The sequence below is a fragment of the Oryctolagus cuniculus genome, chromosome 3, assembly GCF_964237555.1.
Source record: "Oryctolagus cuniculus chromosome 3, mOryCun1.1, whole genome shotgun sequence".
Taxonomy (NCBI): domain Eukaryota; kingdom Metazoa; phylum Chordata; class Mammalia; order Lagomorpha; family Leporidae; genus Oryctolagus; species Oryctolagus cuniculus.
Window position 1 is genome coordinate 71,136,842 of NC_091434.1, and position 16,846 is coordinate 71,153,687.

Consider the following 16,846-nt stretch of genomic DNA (forward strand, 5'->3'; position numbering starts at 1 on the left):
GACTGGTCAGGCAGAAGTTGTTTAGATTTATCAGTGGAAATAAAAGACAATTTAAAATTAACTACAGCCATATTTTCTTTTCCTTTTGGACATTATGGGGAGATCTAGACCATATATCCCAACACAGCACAAGTTATGTATGCTTTACATTATAAAGATCTGCTCACTTTTACCCTTTTCTTCTCACTTTAACACTTACTTGTGAAGAACCCATGTTGTCAGAACTAGTACTTGCAGGTGAGTCTCTCTTCACCTCGGGAGCAGTGTCTGGAACTCTCACTCTGACGTAGTTAATAAAGTGTCGCATGTTTGATACCAAGTTACTGCCAGGAAACCAACTGTCATGACAGCGTTCTGGTCCACTCACTGATGCCTAAACAGAGAGAGAAAGAGAGGAGAGAGAGGAGAGAGAGGAGAGAGAAGAGAGGGAAGAGAGGGAAGAGAGAAGGAGAGAGAGAGCTACTTTTTAAAAAATAATATTAAAACTTGCCTTGTCAGGTTTAAGGTAGAATGGAGATGTTACAAGCCCAAATACCCACTGTCTGTCATATTCCTGAATCTCTTACAGTCTCGTCTACACATTATAAAATGGAGTAAATAAAACCAAATACAAACACAAAATTCAGGAATAAATTTCTAAGTCCAATGAAACCAATGACATGTTTTCTGAAAAATATATTTTTTTAATTCTGGAAATAGACAAAATTGCAGAATATTTACCATCACTCATTAGTAACAACTACTAATGCAGTCAAGTAATGCTAGTTTGAACTAATTGTGGAATACAGTCTGAAAAAGTAACAAAAAATATAATCCTGCCTTAGGGGAATCTTAATGACCTTTTAATATTTATGAAAGAGTATGTGTTGGGGCTGGCACTGTGGCGTAGCAGGTAAAGCCACCACCTGCAATGCTGGCATCCAATATGGGCACTGGTTCAAGTCCTAACTACTCTACTTCTGATCCAGCTCTCTGCTATGGCCTGGGAAAGCAGTAGAAGATGGCCCAAGTCCTTGGGCTCCTGCATCCACATGGGAGACCCAGAAGAAGCTCCTGGCTCCTGGCTTCTGATAGGCTCAGTCCAAGTCATTGCAGCCATTTGGGGAATGAACGAGCAGATGGAAGATTTTTCTCTCTCTCTCTGCCTCTCTGTAACTCTGCCTTTCAAATAATAAATTAATTTAAAAAAAAGAATATACATTTACTCAATTTGGGACTACAAATTACTGCCTTTTTTTTCTACTTATCTGTTTTTGGCTGTTATTATGTTATGCTGCATTTTGTGTTTTTGGAGGGATGATCTCAAAAGAATCTTATATTTGTAAAATTAATTGCTTTCATAAAGCTACTTCTAAGGGGCCGAAGTTGTGGTATAGTAAGTAAAGCCACTACCTGGGATACTGGCATCCCATATGGGTGCCAGTTTGAGACCCAGCTGCTCCAATTCTGATACAGCTCCCTGCTAATGTGTCTGAGAAAGCAGCAGAGGATGGCCAAATGCTTGGGCACCTGCACCCACATGAAAGACCTGGAGGAAGGCCCTGGCTCTTGGCTTTAGCCTGGCTCAGCCCCAGCCATTGTGGCCTCTTGGGGAGTGAACCAGCAGATAGAAAACTGATCTCTCTCTCTCTCTCTCTCTCTCTCTCTGTATGTGTGTGTGTATGTGTGTGTCTCTCACTCTGTCATTCTGCCTTTCAAATAAATAAAATAAATCTTAAAAAATATTACAAACCGCATTATTAGAATTTCTACAGTGAATTCCTAGCAATGATTATTTACCAGTTATCAGTGTTCTTAGCATAACAACAAAAATTCACTAAACACTTTTCTTAATTTTTGTGACGTGAACTACAAACCAACAACTTAATAATTAAAAGAACAAATGAATTTCAAGAATAAAAACGGCCTTTTCTAGTAGCTCTGAAGACCTTATATGAGTATAATGAATCCATATGTAAACTTCAAGATGAAGTCCATAAACACACTTTGCTAAGGCTGCCTGACCTAGCAGCAACTGTGTCCAGCCAGATAATGGGTGGCCACTACCTATACACTTTCAATAAAAGAAACTACTTACCTCTTCATCTGACTCCTCTTCTGCAGAATTTTCAAGTCCTAATTCAATCAGATACAAAACCATGCAGAGTACATGTTCTGACAGATTTTGATGGTCCATCAAAATCTTTAAAAAGAGAGAAAATGTCTCATAATTAATTTTATCCACAAAGTTTAAAGATGCAACACTATTTTAATGTTGCAAATGAAAATAATATCAGATATGTAAGCTTGGAAAGAAGACTAACTAAAACTTAAAACCAGGTCTCCTCTAAGGATCAGATAGTACTTTAAGTAAAATCTAAAATATCACCTCACAAATACACCATTTAACAAGAGTATTTTACATTTTAAAACTTACTGACACTCTTCTCCTGAAGAAAACAATATCAGAGAAGTAAACTAAATATCACGTACAATCCCCTTCTATATCAGGTTTGAGTCCTGGCAGCTCAGCTTCCAAACCAGCTCCCTGCTAATGCACCTGGGAAAGAAGGGGAAGGTGGCTAAATAGTTGGGCCCCTGTCACCCACTTGGGAGACCCAGATGGAGTTTTGAGCTCCTGAGTTTGGACTGGCAAAACCCCAGCCACTGCAGCCAGGCAACTGGGGAGTGAAGCAGCAAATGGAAGATCTCTGCCATTCTCACCCTCTCTCTCCTCTCTCCTCTCTCAACCACTCCCTCACCCTCTGGCTTTCAAATAAATAAAATAAGTCCAAAACAAAACAAAACAAATTGTAGCAGAAGAGAACCTAAGGCTGGGTGACAACAGTTATTTTTCTAATCTACTATTACACAGAAGAATCCAAGGCTCTCAAGTAAATAGCCTCATAACACAGATTTCACACTCTCAATCTACTGCCTTTAATTATCGACTATCTCCTCTTGATAAACATTACTAGATACATTCAAGTGAGTTTTTACTTTAAATGAGTAACTTAGAAGCTAAGGGGAGAGGCCATGCTATGGCATAGCAGTAAAGCTGCTGCCTGCAGTGCCGGCATCCCATATGGGTGCTGATCCGAGTCTCAGCAGCTCCACTTCTAATCCAGCTCTCTGCTATGGCCTGGAAAGCAGAAGATGGCCCAAGTCCTAAGGTCCCTGCATCTGCATAGGAGACCAGGAAGAACTGCCTGCCTCCAGGCTTGATAGGCATGCTCCAGCCGTTGCGGTCATTTGAGCTGTGAACCAGCAGATAGAAGATCTCTCTCTCTCTCTATGCCTTTTCCTTTCTGTAACTCTTTCAAATAAATAAATAAATCTTTAAAAAAAAAAAAAAAGGCTAAGGGGAAATCACTTATTAGGTACTGTTAAAAAAAAAAAAGAAAAACTAAAAAATGATTCTTCAGAGAAGTTTTACTGTAATACTTTTTCTTTTTTTGACAGGCAGAGTGGACAGTGAGAGAAAGAGAGAGAAAGGTCTTCCTTTGCCATTGGTTCACCCTCCAATGGCCGCCGCGGCCGGCGCGCTGCAGCCGGTGCACCGCACTGATCCGAAGCCAGGAGCCAGGTACTTCTCCTGGTCTCCCATGGGGTGCAGGGCCCAAGGACTTCGGCCATCCTCCACTGCACTCCCGGGCCATAGCAGAGAGCGGGCCTGGAAGAGGAGCAACCAGGACAGAATCCAGCGCCCCGACGGAGACTAGAATCTGGTGTGCCGGCGCCGCAGGCGGAGGATTAGCCTAGTGAGCCGCGCGCCGGCCACTGTAATACTTTTTTAAACGTTAAACATGGCTGGGAGTAAAAGGTGGTTTATTGAAATTAATCTTTACAAAGTTGACTTGCCAATACTAAGTCAATTGGAAAAGATATTTGTATTATAAAAGCCTGGAAAGCTATAACAAAGTTGAAACTTCTAAAAATTTGCTTCTAATAGTTTTGGAACAACAAAACATCGCCTTTTTGATTTTTGATAAAGCACTATTTTTACATTAAGCAAATGAAAACACTGGAAAGTATAACTTGAAAGAATATTCACAATCATTTGCAATAAGGCTCCTTAATTTTTCATGAATTACTTAATTATTATTATAACAGCACTTAGCTTCACCATTTGAACTTAAGCTCTAAAATTCAATTTTTATATCTGAAAAATGAAATAACCCATGTTTCACTTATAAGAATTTTTACTAGAAACAGAGTAATGTCTGTTTATACATACTTTATTTTTATATAGTTTATATTTATATATACCTTAGTATATATAAACCATTTGAAAGAAATCTAGTATTAAATCTTTAATAAATATGTTAATCATAAATATATGTCTATTTATTAAGAAAAGTGCTATATTTTTAATAAATAAAGAGCATTTTGAACAATTTTACCAAATAATGCTCTTGGAAATTAATGAAAATAAACCACTCAAGGTGTCTTCTGAAACACATGTCTGAAACCTTACAAGGGATAATTTGTGTAAGTAAAATGAAAAATTGGTCAGGAGGGGGCATAGAAATCTAAAAACATAACTTCATTACATAGAAAGACTTAAGGAAAACACTAAAATGTCTGCACAACAAAATTTAATGTATATGAATACTTCCTTAAATAATTTTAAAATATTTGTGTGTGACAGGCATTTGACCTAGCAGTCAAGATGCCCATGTCTCATACCAGAGTGCCTGGCTTTGCATCCTGATTCCAGCTTCATAGTAATACAGACCCTAGGAGGGACAAGGAGTTGGGTCCCTGCCATCCCTGGATTGAACGACCAGCTCGCTCCTTCAGTCCAGCAGAGCCTGGGCCATTGTGAGGATTTAGAGTGAGCCCACAGATGGGAGCTTCCATGCACCCTCTCTCCCCTTCCATCATGTTAAACTTAAATACAGATATGTAACAATTGGAAATTTGCTTAACAAATATGCTTACTTTCATTTAATTTAAATTTCATTTTTCAAATTCTAATTAGAAAAAATAGTTTGTCTTTTTATCTAATTACATAATATTTATCACATCTATGGTTATTTGTAAGATTTGTTTGTGGGGCCTGTGTTGTGGTATAACAGGTTAAGCCTGCAATGCCAGCATCCCATATGGGCGTAAGTTGGAAACTTGGCTGCCCCACTTCCAATCCAGTTCCCTGCTAATGCACCTGGGAAAGCAGTGGAGAATAGTCCAAGTCCTTGGACCCCTGCACCCACTTGAGAGACCCAGACGTTCCTGGCTTCAGCCTGGCCCAGCCCTGTCCTTAGTAGCCATTTGGGAAGTGAACTAGTTTATGGAAGACCTCTCTGTCCCTTCCTCTCCCCCCTTCTCTGTAACTCTGGCCTTTAAAAAATACTTTATTTATTTAATTTATGTGAAAGGCAGAGAGAGGGAAAGCAATGGAGAGGGTGGGGGGAGAAGGGATACAGGAGGAGAGAGAGAGACAGAGAGGGAGAGGGTGAAAGGAGGAGAGAGGGGGGAGATACAGGAGGAAGAGGGGATGGAAGGGGAGAGGGAGAGTGAGAAAGAGAGAGGGAAGGGGAGGCAGATGGGACAGGGAGAGAGGGAGGAGGGAGAGGGAGGGAGGAAAGGGTAAAAGAAGTGGTGGGGAATGGGAGACAGAGAAAGATCGATCTTCCACCTGCTGGCTCACTCTCCAAATGCCGCAACAGCCAGGGCTGGGCCAGACTGAAGTCAGGAGCCAGGAACTCCAACCACGTTTCCCACATGAATGGCAGGAACCCAAGTACTTGGGTTATTTTCCCACTACCTTCCCAGGTACATTAGCAAGAAGCTGGGGTCAGAGGTACAGAGCAGCTGGGACTTGAATCAGGCTCTCCCATGAGGGATGCAGGTGTCTCAAGTGGCAGCTTAACCTACTGCACCACAATACTTGCCCTATAATTATTTTATATATATTTTATATATACAAACATTTATAATAAAATAAAAACTAAACATATATATTATCATTATATAATAAATTTATTGTTAAATAATAAAATATATAAAACTAAAATTCATGTTTATATGTACAAACATATAAAGCATAAAGTAACTATATACATATATATAAAACAAGAGTATAGTTACTTTATATATAATATATATATATATAAAAACAAGAGTATAGTTACTTTATCTTTCTTCTATTATTCAGATTAGGTCATTAAAAAAAAAACACCTGATACATACTGCATGTTTTATAGAGTGTTTTTGTTTTTGTTTTTGTTTTTGTTTTTGTTTTTGTTTTACAGGCAGAGTGGACAGTGAGAGAGAGAGACAGAGAGAAAGGTCTTCCTTTGCTGTTGGTTCACCCTCCAATGGCGGCCGCGGCCGGAGCACTGTGGCTGGCGCACCACACTGATCTGAAGGCGGGAGCCAGGTGCTTCTGGTCTCCCATGCGGGTGCAGGGCCCAAGCACTTGGGCCATCCTCCACTGCACTCCCGGGCCACAGCAGAGAGCTGGCCTGGAAGAGGGGCAACTGGGACAGAATCCGGCGCCCCGACCGGGACTAGAACCCAGTGTGCTGGCACCACTAGGCAGAGGATTAGCCTATTGAGCCGCGGCGCCAGCGTTTTATGGAGTTTTAAGATGTGATTTAATGTTTGTCAAAAAGACACAAGAATAAAACAAATTATGAGAAAATAAAAGCATCATCTTTTGAGTTTTTAAGATGTTCACCGAGAACAAATTTTTGATACTACCACATAGGAATGCCATTCAAATCCCTTCATGTCACATTCCTGATCAGAGAAATAAAGCAAGGGCAAATACTATAAATTCAGGGTCACTGGCCCACACAGCTGTCACGTTGTCAGTTTAGTGGTTCTGATGGGTATTTGGCCACAACAGTTCATTCTATATCTCTCATAGTCTTCCACTATTTCATTCCTCATTCTATAGAAGCCCTAAGTACATATTCCTAACTGAAGCTTAATAAGATAAATAAATTCCCAAAAAGAATGTATAGCTATACCATATTTTCAACCTGAAATTCACACATGTGATTACAACATATCCTCATACATCTTAAATGTATAATTGCTTTATAAATGGTACTTCTATGTAAATGTTATCCTTTACCACTTTTTTGAAAATTATGAGAAAATTTCTCATCTTTCTATTCAAATGATGACTGTACCTTGTAAAGAAGAGTGAACAGCACAATGTGTAAAGTCTTACAGTGTAGAAGTCTCATGAGCCCTTTATAGCTAGGATGGAGTGATGTCCTTTTCTTATAGGGAGGCCAGGGATTTCCAGGGAATTTTCCACTCTGTTTTAAACTGTAAAAATAAAACAAAACTAAAATTAGATGATAAATTCAAAATTAAACTGTGGTTTAAATAGTGATTTATAGACATCAAATTTTGTCACATTTTTCTACACAATTTTTTTGAATTTATTTATTTGAAGAGCAGAATTAGAGAGAGACAGAGATATCTTCCATCTGTTGGTTCATTCCTCAAAGGCCAAAATGGCCAAGCAGTGCTAGGCCAGACTGAAGCCCAGAGCATCTCTGGGTCTTCAAATAGGTGACAGTGGCCCAAAAACTTGGGCCATCCTCTGCTTCTTTCCCATGCAATTTGCAGGGAGTTGGAATGGAAGTGGACCAGCGGGGACTCGAACTTTGGCCTATATGGGATGTCAGCACTGCAGGCGGCAGCCTACCCTGTTTCACCACAACACTGGCCCCACAGTACTATTTTTGATCAAACCACTTAAAAATGTAAACATATTGTGTATTCTCTACACAATGAACATTACTATTTCCGTTCCTATTGAATAAAGATGCTAGAGAGAGAGAAGCTGGAAACTAGAAAGAATTAGAAATGTAAACCCTAACAAAGAGTTTCTATTTGTTTAACAGAAAGAATGCAAAGTAAAGCACTTAGCAAAAAATTTCCAGTTCTAACAGTTGAGCAGAATAGGTAACATGAAAATTCCCCCACTTCCAATGGCTGGAAAGGTTTAATGAAATACAATATTTTCCACACATATTTTGAGTTCACAAAAAAAGAAAGCAAATTCCTTGGATGCCAGGGCGGGGAGGGGGACAAGAAATTAACAAGTACTAACACCATGGCTAATTTTTTTTTTTAAGATTTTATTTATTTATTTGAGAGGTAGAGTTACAGGCAGTGAGAGGGCGAGAGAGAGAAGGGTCTTCTGTCTGCTAGTTCACTCTCCAAATGGCCGCAACAGCTGGAGCTGTGCCAATCTGAAGCCAGGAGCTGGTCTCCCACGTGGATACAGGGGCCCAAGGACTTGGCCATCTTACACTGCTTTCCCAGGCCACAGCAGAGAGCTGGATTGGAAGAGGAGCAGCTGGGTCTCAAACCAGCACCCATATGGGATACCAGCGCCGCAGGCAGAGGATTAACCCACTGCGCTATGGTGCCGGCCCCAGCTAATGGTTTTAAATATGGTGAACAGGCAGATGACAAGGTGCTGGCTTCACACAAGAATCAGGAATAGAACTGAGATCCAAGCTAAAGCTGAGACCCTTGGAAGACTTTCCCTTCAATGAAAGAATAACTCACCTGGAAAAACAAGAAGCTCATTTCTGGGGTCAGCATTGTACCATAGTGGGTAAAGTCGCTGCCTGTGACGCCGGCTTCCCCTAGGGTACTGGTTAGAGTCCCAGCTGCTCATGAGAAAAGCAGCAGATGGCCCAAGTAGTTGGGCCCCTGCCATCTATGGGGGAGACCTGAAAGAAGCTCCTGGCTCTCAGATCCTGGCTTCAGCCTGGCCCTTCCCAGCCATTACAGCCATCTGGATAGTGAACCAGCAGATGGACGATCTCTCTCTCTCTCTCTCTCTCACTCTGTAACTCTTTCAAATAAAGGAAGAAGAAAGAAGAAAGGAGGGAGGAGGGAGGAGGGAGGAGGGAGGGGGGAGAAGAAGAAAGAAGGAAGAGGGAGGAGAAGAAATAGAAGTTTGCCTCTTCTGGGGTATCCCCAAAAGATATGAATTATGAATATAATTACATAATAATCATGAAACTCAAAACATAAATGGCAAAATTTCAAAGAATCACAGAGAAACTGGTAAATCCACAACTGTAGTGGAGGATACTAACACACTGCTATCCAAGAAAAACAAAATTACTAAGAATTTTTAAGGTTTTTTTAAGTTTCCTAAGCCTAGTTTACACCAGGTGTTTTTTCTGTTCATTGCTGGTTTCTGTGTCCACTAAAGAAATCTGTGTAACCATACTTTATTTTATTATTTTTTAAATTGCATATTTTTAAAAAAGATGTATTCATCTATTTGAAAGAGTTGCAAAGAGAGGAAAAGACAAAAAAGAGAGAGAGATCTTCCATCTGTTGGTTCACTCCATTGATGGCTGCAACAGCTGAAGCCAGGAGCCAAGAGCTTCTTCTAGGTTTCCCACATGGATACAGGAGCCCAGGCACTTAGGCCTCTTCCAACACTTTTTCCAGGCCATTAGCAGGAACTGGATTGGAAGTAGAGCAAACTGTCGTCCACATGGAATACCAGCATTGCAGGCTGTGGCTCTACCCGCTATGCCACATGCCAGCCCCTAAGATTTTTAATAATATTATTAACATATGTGAGGCAAGAACTAGTAAAGAACACCCAACAGATGAGAATACACATAATTTTTAATGCACTTAGAACATTCAGACATTTTGCCTTCAGGGACCGGCGCTACCTTCAAGGATGCATTAGCAGGAAACTGGATAGAAAGTGAAATAGATAGGACTCAAATAAGGCCCTCTGATATGGGATGCAAGTATACTGAGCTGTAGCTTAACCCACTGCACCACGAGGCCTGCCCTAAGATTTCTTTTTTAATCACTAAGTTTATACTTAAGATAAAACAGAAAATTTATTACAAAAATATAGTTCTTCTCTGGAAGAAATTTAAAAACCTCAGCAGGTCTATAACCTTTAAAGAAAGTGAATCAGTAGTGTTAAGTTACCCACAAAAAGTAAACATGCATGAAGCGGGAAGTGGGCATTCCAAGCAGTGACTTAACCTGCTGTGCCACAATGCCGGCCTCTTATATACCTGTACAACTGACCACTGCGGGCGGCGCTGTGGCTCACTAGGCTAATCCTCCGCCTGCGGCGCCGGCATACGGGGTTCTAGTCCCGGTCGGGACACCGGATTCTGTCCTGGTTGTCCCTCTTCCAGGCCAGCTCTCTGCTGTGGCCAGGGAGTGCAGTGGAGGATGGCCCAAGTGCTTGGGCCCTGCACCCCATGGGAGACCAGGAGAAGTACCTGGCTCCTGCCATCGGATCAGCGCAGTGCACCGGCCACAGTGCACCGGCCGCGGCGGCCATTGGAGGGTGAACCAACGGCAAAAAGGAAGACCTTTCTCTCTGTCTCTCTCTCTCTCACTGTCCACTCTGCCTATCAAAAAAAAAAAAAAAAAATTGACTACTGCAATTCTTATTATAGCACAACTATGAAGCTGATCAAAACCGCAAGGCTTATTGCTTATTGGTCATTTTCATCTTTTTGTTTTAAAGGAGAAAACATGACTTTTTATTGGCTAGGATATTTTCTTATTTGCAAGAAAGTAACAAAAAGGCCTTTTGAAGAGTAATAGCGCCAAACGATTGGAAAAATTAACATGTTGGGTTCTTAGGATGTAGATTGTTGCCAGGCACTTTGTAGAGAACCATTAAATATTTGCTAAATCATGAAAAGTAAATTTATTTCAATTTTTGTGCTGAGTATTCAAGTTAAAATATAAAAATAATCAAATTATTCTTAAATGCAGAAAGAAGACAAGGGATCTTCCAAAAGCTCATAGAAATGTATATAATTTAAAAATATACAACAATTTTAAAACTTTTTTGCACCAAGGTTAGTATTGTGGTATAGCAGATTAAGTCACCACCTACAACACTGGCATCCCATATGGGCACTGGTTCAAGTCCCATCTGCTCCACTTCTGTTCCAGCTCCATGCTAATATACCTGGGAACGTAGCAGAGGATGGCCCAAGTACTTAGGCCTCTGCCACCCATGTGGAATACCAGATGGAGTTCCAGGATCCTGGCTTCAACCTGGCCCAGCCCTGGCCATTGTGTCCATTTGTGGAACAAACCAGCAGATGGAAGATCTCTCTGCATCTGTGTCTGTCTGTCTGTCTCTCTCTCTGTATGTGTGTGTAACTCTGTCTTTCACATAAATAAGTAAATCTTTTAAAAAATAAAATAATAAACAAAGCTTTGGTTATATGGTTTTATTTGACTACACAAAGTAGTAACAAATCACAATCTGACATAAATCTAAACTAGTAAAACAAAATAGATTAGGAAACATAAGATATCTACAAATAGAAAAATTGTCAATAGGGCCAACCAGATTTCTCAACCTTGTCCCTAATGATGTTTGGGAGAAGATAATGGCTGGTTGTGGGATTTACTTTGCTGTTGCTGCACGGCAGTGGGAACACTACCCATCTTGACAATGCTCCCTGCAGAGTAAAAATGGTTCTTAGTGGTAAAGCTCTACCCTAGGTGAAAGAAATTGTACAGAACTAAATAGAAAGCTTACTAAGTGAAAAGTAAAAACACAATTCTGTTTTCCTTACAGAGTACCTAGCACTTAATAAATATAAAATTTCCACTTCAAAACTGTTTGCATTAAGTTTTTATAGATGCCTTCAAAACTTTTAAAGTTTCAGCCCAATCCTACACCAAATTTCTATTAGTTACAAAGTAAAAGAGTAACAAAACTCACTCTCTAATTCTTATATATTTGCAACCATCCACCATCGCCACCCCGCTGGAGAAAAAGCAGCGCTACCTCAGCAGTGTTTATGGAGCCAACTTTAGGCTTCCACACAAATTCTTCCTCCTGCTCACTTTGTTTCCAAATATCTCAATATGAACTAGTCCAATTTATTTATTCAGAAAATACATGATGGATGCCTACTACATGCTAGCACTGAGATAGGTAACAAGGATGCAAAAAGGGCACACAGACAAAATTATCTTCTCTTCAGGGAACTAAGACTTTAGTAAAGGTTGACAAGTAGACAAATCACTATAAAACCACATGAAAAGCATAAAAACATGACTAAGAAAACAGAGAAAGGAGACCATCACGCCCACTATCTTCCCTATGGATTTAGAGAAAGGCAGAGAAATGCTGATGGCTGAGCTCGATCTTTTGCAGGTTGTTTTATTTTGCTGTGGGAAGAGGAATATGCTAAAACTTCACATTACAAATTTTTTTCAGATATTTGCGATGGGTCTTAAACTCAATACCTATCTTTTTACTACAAGGTGTTGGCAGAAGAGAAGTCTCTCTCATATCTCATATCTATAATTACACTTTCACACTTAATACATAAATATTTTCCCAAGATCAGAGGCCTCTGCAACATTTTGAACTAGTAAGGCCTAGAAAAGCACAAATTTAAAAAAGATGTGATGTTCAGCAATGTGATATTAACTATAAAGTTTTTAGCGATCAAAATAGTACATTTTTAAAAGACTCAACAACTTTCATAAAGTTCTTCTCTATGAAGATGTCCCTCAGAAATTTTCTGCTGTCATCAATATTTTAAATGTTTAAAAATATTTAAAACTGGCCGGCGCCGCGGCTCACTAGGCTAATCCTCCGCCTTGCGGCGCCGGCACACCGGGTTCTAGTCCCGGTCAGGGCGCCGGATTCTGTCCCAGTTGCCCCTCTTCCAGGCCAGCTCTCTGCTGTGGCCCGGGAGTGCAATGGAGGATGACCCAAGTGCTTGGGCCCTGCACCCACATGGGAGACCAGGAGAAGCACCTGGCTCCGGCCTTCGGATCAGCGTGATGTGCCGGCCGCAGCGCACCAGCCACGGCGGCCATTGGAGGGTGAACCAACAGCAAAAGGAAGACCTTTCTCTCTGTCTCTCTCTCTCTCTGTCCACTCTGCCTGTCAAAAAAACAAAAAACAAACAAACAAAAAAAAAAAAAAAAACACACCAAAAACCTCGCTCTCAGTCTCTCCCTCTTTCTCTAACTCTGTCTTTCAAATAAACATAAAAAAAAAATTTTAAAAAAATTTAAAAAAAATATTTAAAACTAAAGTTTATTTTCCTTTGACCATTTTCTCAGTTGTCCAGAACACAGTAATATTTTCACACTTATCACAGATACCCAGCACCACCTCTGACATTGGACAATTTTATACTCATAACGTGTGCCTCCTCTACTGGTTTAAAGGTAGAACAACATAAAACCAAACCTTTGGGGCCAGCGCGATGGCGCTGTAGGTTAATCCTCTGCCTGCGGCGCAAGCATCCCATATGGGTGCTGGTTCTAGCCTCAGCTGCTCCTCTTCAAATCCAGCTCTCTGCTGTAGAAGATGGCCCAAGTGCTTGGGCTCCTGTACCCACATGAGAAACCAGGGAGAAGCACCTGGCTCCTGGCTTTGGATTGGCATAGTTCCAGCCGTTGTGGCCATTTGGGGAGTGAACCAACAGATGGAAGACCTTTCTCTCTCTCACCCTCTCACTGTCTGTCACTCCTCAAATAAATAAATAAAATCTTAAAAAAAAATAAACCTTTAATTCCACTGATCAAACAGCAACTAAATGAGTTTCTATTTTTTAATTTAATAAAATAATCACGTTCTAAAATTTCTTTGATCGGATTAGCATCAAATTTTGGATAAGGATCTTGAGAACACAAATCTCACCCAGATTGTTTTTTTATTTTTTTGACAGGCAGAGTGGACAGTGAGAGAGAGAGATAGAGAGAAAGGTCTTCCTTTGGCGTTGGTTCACCCTCCAATGGCCGCCGCGGTCGGCGCACTGCGCTGATCTGATGGCAGGAGCCAGGTACTTATCCTGGTCTCCCATGGGGTGCAGGGCCCAAGCACTTGGGCCATCCTCCATTGCACTTCCTGGCCACAGCAGAGAGCTGGCCTGGAAGAGGGGCAACTGGGACAGAATCCGGCGCCCCGACCGGGACTAGAACCCGGTGTGCCGGCGCCGCAAGGCGGAGGATTAGCCTAGTGAGCCGCGGCACCGGCTCCCAGATTGTTTTTTAAATCTTAGAATATTTTCTCCTCTCAAACTTGAAAGCACACTTTAATGAGAGTATATCATATGTCATGTAACTGAAATTTTTCTATATAAATATAAAATAGCCCATTGTGATAGCAATCAATTTGATGGACTTACAAAGCTGTGTATCTGTCCATTGCAGACTGCACATCTCTGCGGTAAACAGTTCGAAGGATGACCATGACAGGGTCAAACTCTTGATCCCAGACTTCAGCTATTATTCAAAAGACAGTAGAAACAGAACAGTAACTTTTAAGAATAAAATCAATCTCGAATGACTTACTGCATTTGTTAAATGTATTTTAAATTGAGAAGACACCAAATAGTTTAATTTAGTTACATCTGCCTTAATACACCTGATATTGTACCTACTTTTCTAAGTCAAAAATCACAATTTCAAAAAGTAACTTTTTTTAATGGAGCAGCATCTGGCCTAGTTGTTAAGACACTGGCTGAGATGCCCACATGTCATATTGCAAAGCCTGGGTTCAAGTACTGCCTCTACTCCGTACTCCACCTTCCTGTGAAAATGTATGCTGGGAAGCAGCAGATAATGACTCAAGTACCTGGGCCCTAAAATGAGTTCCTGTCTCCCAGCTGTGGCCTGGCCGAGCCCTGGTTGTTGCAGACATTTGGGCAGTGAACCAGTGGGTAGGAACTTAGTCTCTTTTCTGTCTCTCTAGTACTCTGAATAAAATTTAAAATCACTTTTTTAATCACAATTTCATCACTAAGGATGTTCTCTCGAGTTCAGCAAGCATGTGTGAGCAAAAGTTTTGTAACAGAACAATGTCTCATTATAAAACTAATTGGGAGCTGGCACCATGGCAAAGCAGGTAAGCCACCACCGTGACCCCAGCACCCCATATGGGCACTGGTTTGAGTCCTGGCTGTTCCACTTCTGACCCAACTCACTGCTAAGGCACCTGGGAAAGCAGAGTACTTCAGACCCTGCACCCATGTGAGAGACCCAGAAGAAGCTTCTGGCTCCTGACTGCTGAACCCATTTGGGAAGTAAACCGGTACATGGAAGATTCTCTCTCTCTCTCTCTCTCTCTCTCTCTCTCTCCCTCTCCCTCTCCCTCTCCCTCTCCCTCTCCCTCTCCCTCTCCCTCTCCCTCTCCCTCTCCCTCTCCCTCTTCCCCTGCCTCCTTCTGTGTGTGTGTGTGTGTAACTGGCATTCAAAATAAACAAACAAATCTTAAAAAAAAAGTTTAGTTCATATTTTTGTAAGAAGCCAATTAGAAAGTAAGAAAAACCATTCATTAGTATTTTTAAAAATATTCAGGGGCCAGCAATGTGGAATAGTGTGTAAAGCCACCGCCTTCAGTGCCAGCATCCCAAATGGGCACCAGTCGAGTCCAGGCTGGTACACTTCCAATCCAGCTCTCTGCTATGCCCTGGGAAAGCAGTAGAAAATGGCCTAAGCCATTGGGCCCCTGCACCTGGATGAGAAACCCCAAGGAAGCTTTTGGCTCCTGACTTTGGATTGGTGCAGCTCTGGCCATTGTGGCCAATTGGGTAGTGAATCAGCCGGTGGAAGATCGATCTCTCTCTCTCTCTTTCTTCTCTCACTCTCTATCTCTCTTTCTGACTCTCCTCTCCCTCTGTGTAACTTCTTCAAATGAATAAAATCTTTAAAAAGAAAGTATTCAAAGGTAAAAAATTATGAAAAGCAGATTTTAAAAATTAATGAAGTCGAGCCGATGCCGTGGCTCACTAGGCTAATCCTCCGCCTTGCGGCGCCAGCACACCGGGTTCTAGTCCTGGTCAGGGCGCCGGATGCTGTCCCAGTTGCCCCTCTTCCAGGTCAGCTCTCTGCTGTGGCCAGGGAGTGCAGTGGAGGATGGCCCAAGTACTTGGGCCCTGCACCCCATGGGAGACCAGGATAAGTACCTGGCTCCTGCCATCGATCAGCGCGGTGCGCAAGCCGCAGCGCACAGGCCGCGGCGGCCATTGGAGGGTGAACCAACGGCAAAGGAAGACCTTTCTCTCTGTCTCTCTGTCTCACTGTCCACTCTGCCTGTCAAAAAATAAAAATAAAAAAAAAATTAATGAAGCATTTTCAGGATTCTCACTTTTTAAATCTTTCCTATTTATGAAATATTTTCTATTCTTTTGACAAAATGGATACCTGGCTTCCTTACCTTCTACACAAATTAAGAACTATTTCAGTGTGGTATGTATATAATTTGGAGTATATAAGACGATTTGAAGTACTAAGAGTATAAAACTTCTTATTTTTATAATTATAGAATTATTTTCATGTGTATTAGAAAACTGAGTTACAAATATAACTCATGACCTCACCAACAATCATGCTTAAGATGAGGCAAAGTATTTAAAACAACTCGTTTAAGAAACAGCTGAGTGATCCCTGTTAAATAGAAGAGTGGGAATAAGAGAGGGAGGAGATGTACAATTTGGGACATGCTCAATCGGACTTGCCCCAAATGGTGGAGTTAGAAACATGCCAGGGGATTCCAATACAATCCCATCAAGGTGGCATGTACCAATGCCATCTCACTAGTCCAAGTGATCAATTTCAGTTCACAATTGATCACACTGATAGGTCTAAGAGTCAAAGGGATCACACAAACAAGACTAGTGTCTGCCAATACTAACTGACAGAATCAAAATGGGAGAGAACGATCCATCATGGGAAGCGGGATACACAGCAGACTCATAGAATGGCAGATGTCCTAAATAGCACTCTGGCCTCAGAATCAGCCCTTAAGGCATTCGGATCCCGCTGAAGAGCCCATGAGAGTATTTTAGGCATGGAAAGCCAAGACACTCTGTCAAAATCAAAAAAAAAAAAAAAATGA

General features: G+C 41.3%; 1 protein-coding gene across 1 annotated transcript in view; it reads right to left on the reverse strand.

The window, feature by feature from the left end:
• Positions 1–16,846, reverse strand: part of UBR3 (ubiquitin protein ligase E3 component n-recognin 3) — a 221,622-nt gene that overhangs the window by 108,743 nt on the left and 96,033 nt on the right. Inside the window, exons 19-22 of the mRNA XM_051849447.2 lie at positions 14,136–14,232; positions 7,125–7,266; positions 2,078–2,182; positions 200–373 (exon numbers count right to left, since the gene is read on the reverse strand). Coding sequence (XP_051705407.1) covers positions 200–373; positions 2,078–2,182; positions 7,125–7,266; positions 14,136–14,232 — 518 coding nt within the window. The remainder of the gene's footprint in view (positions 1–199; positions 374–2,077; positions 2,183–7,124; positions 7,267–14,135; positions 14,233–16,846) is intronic.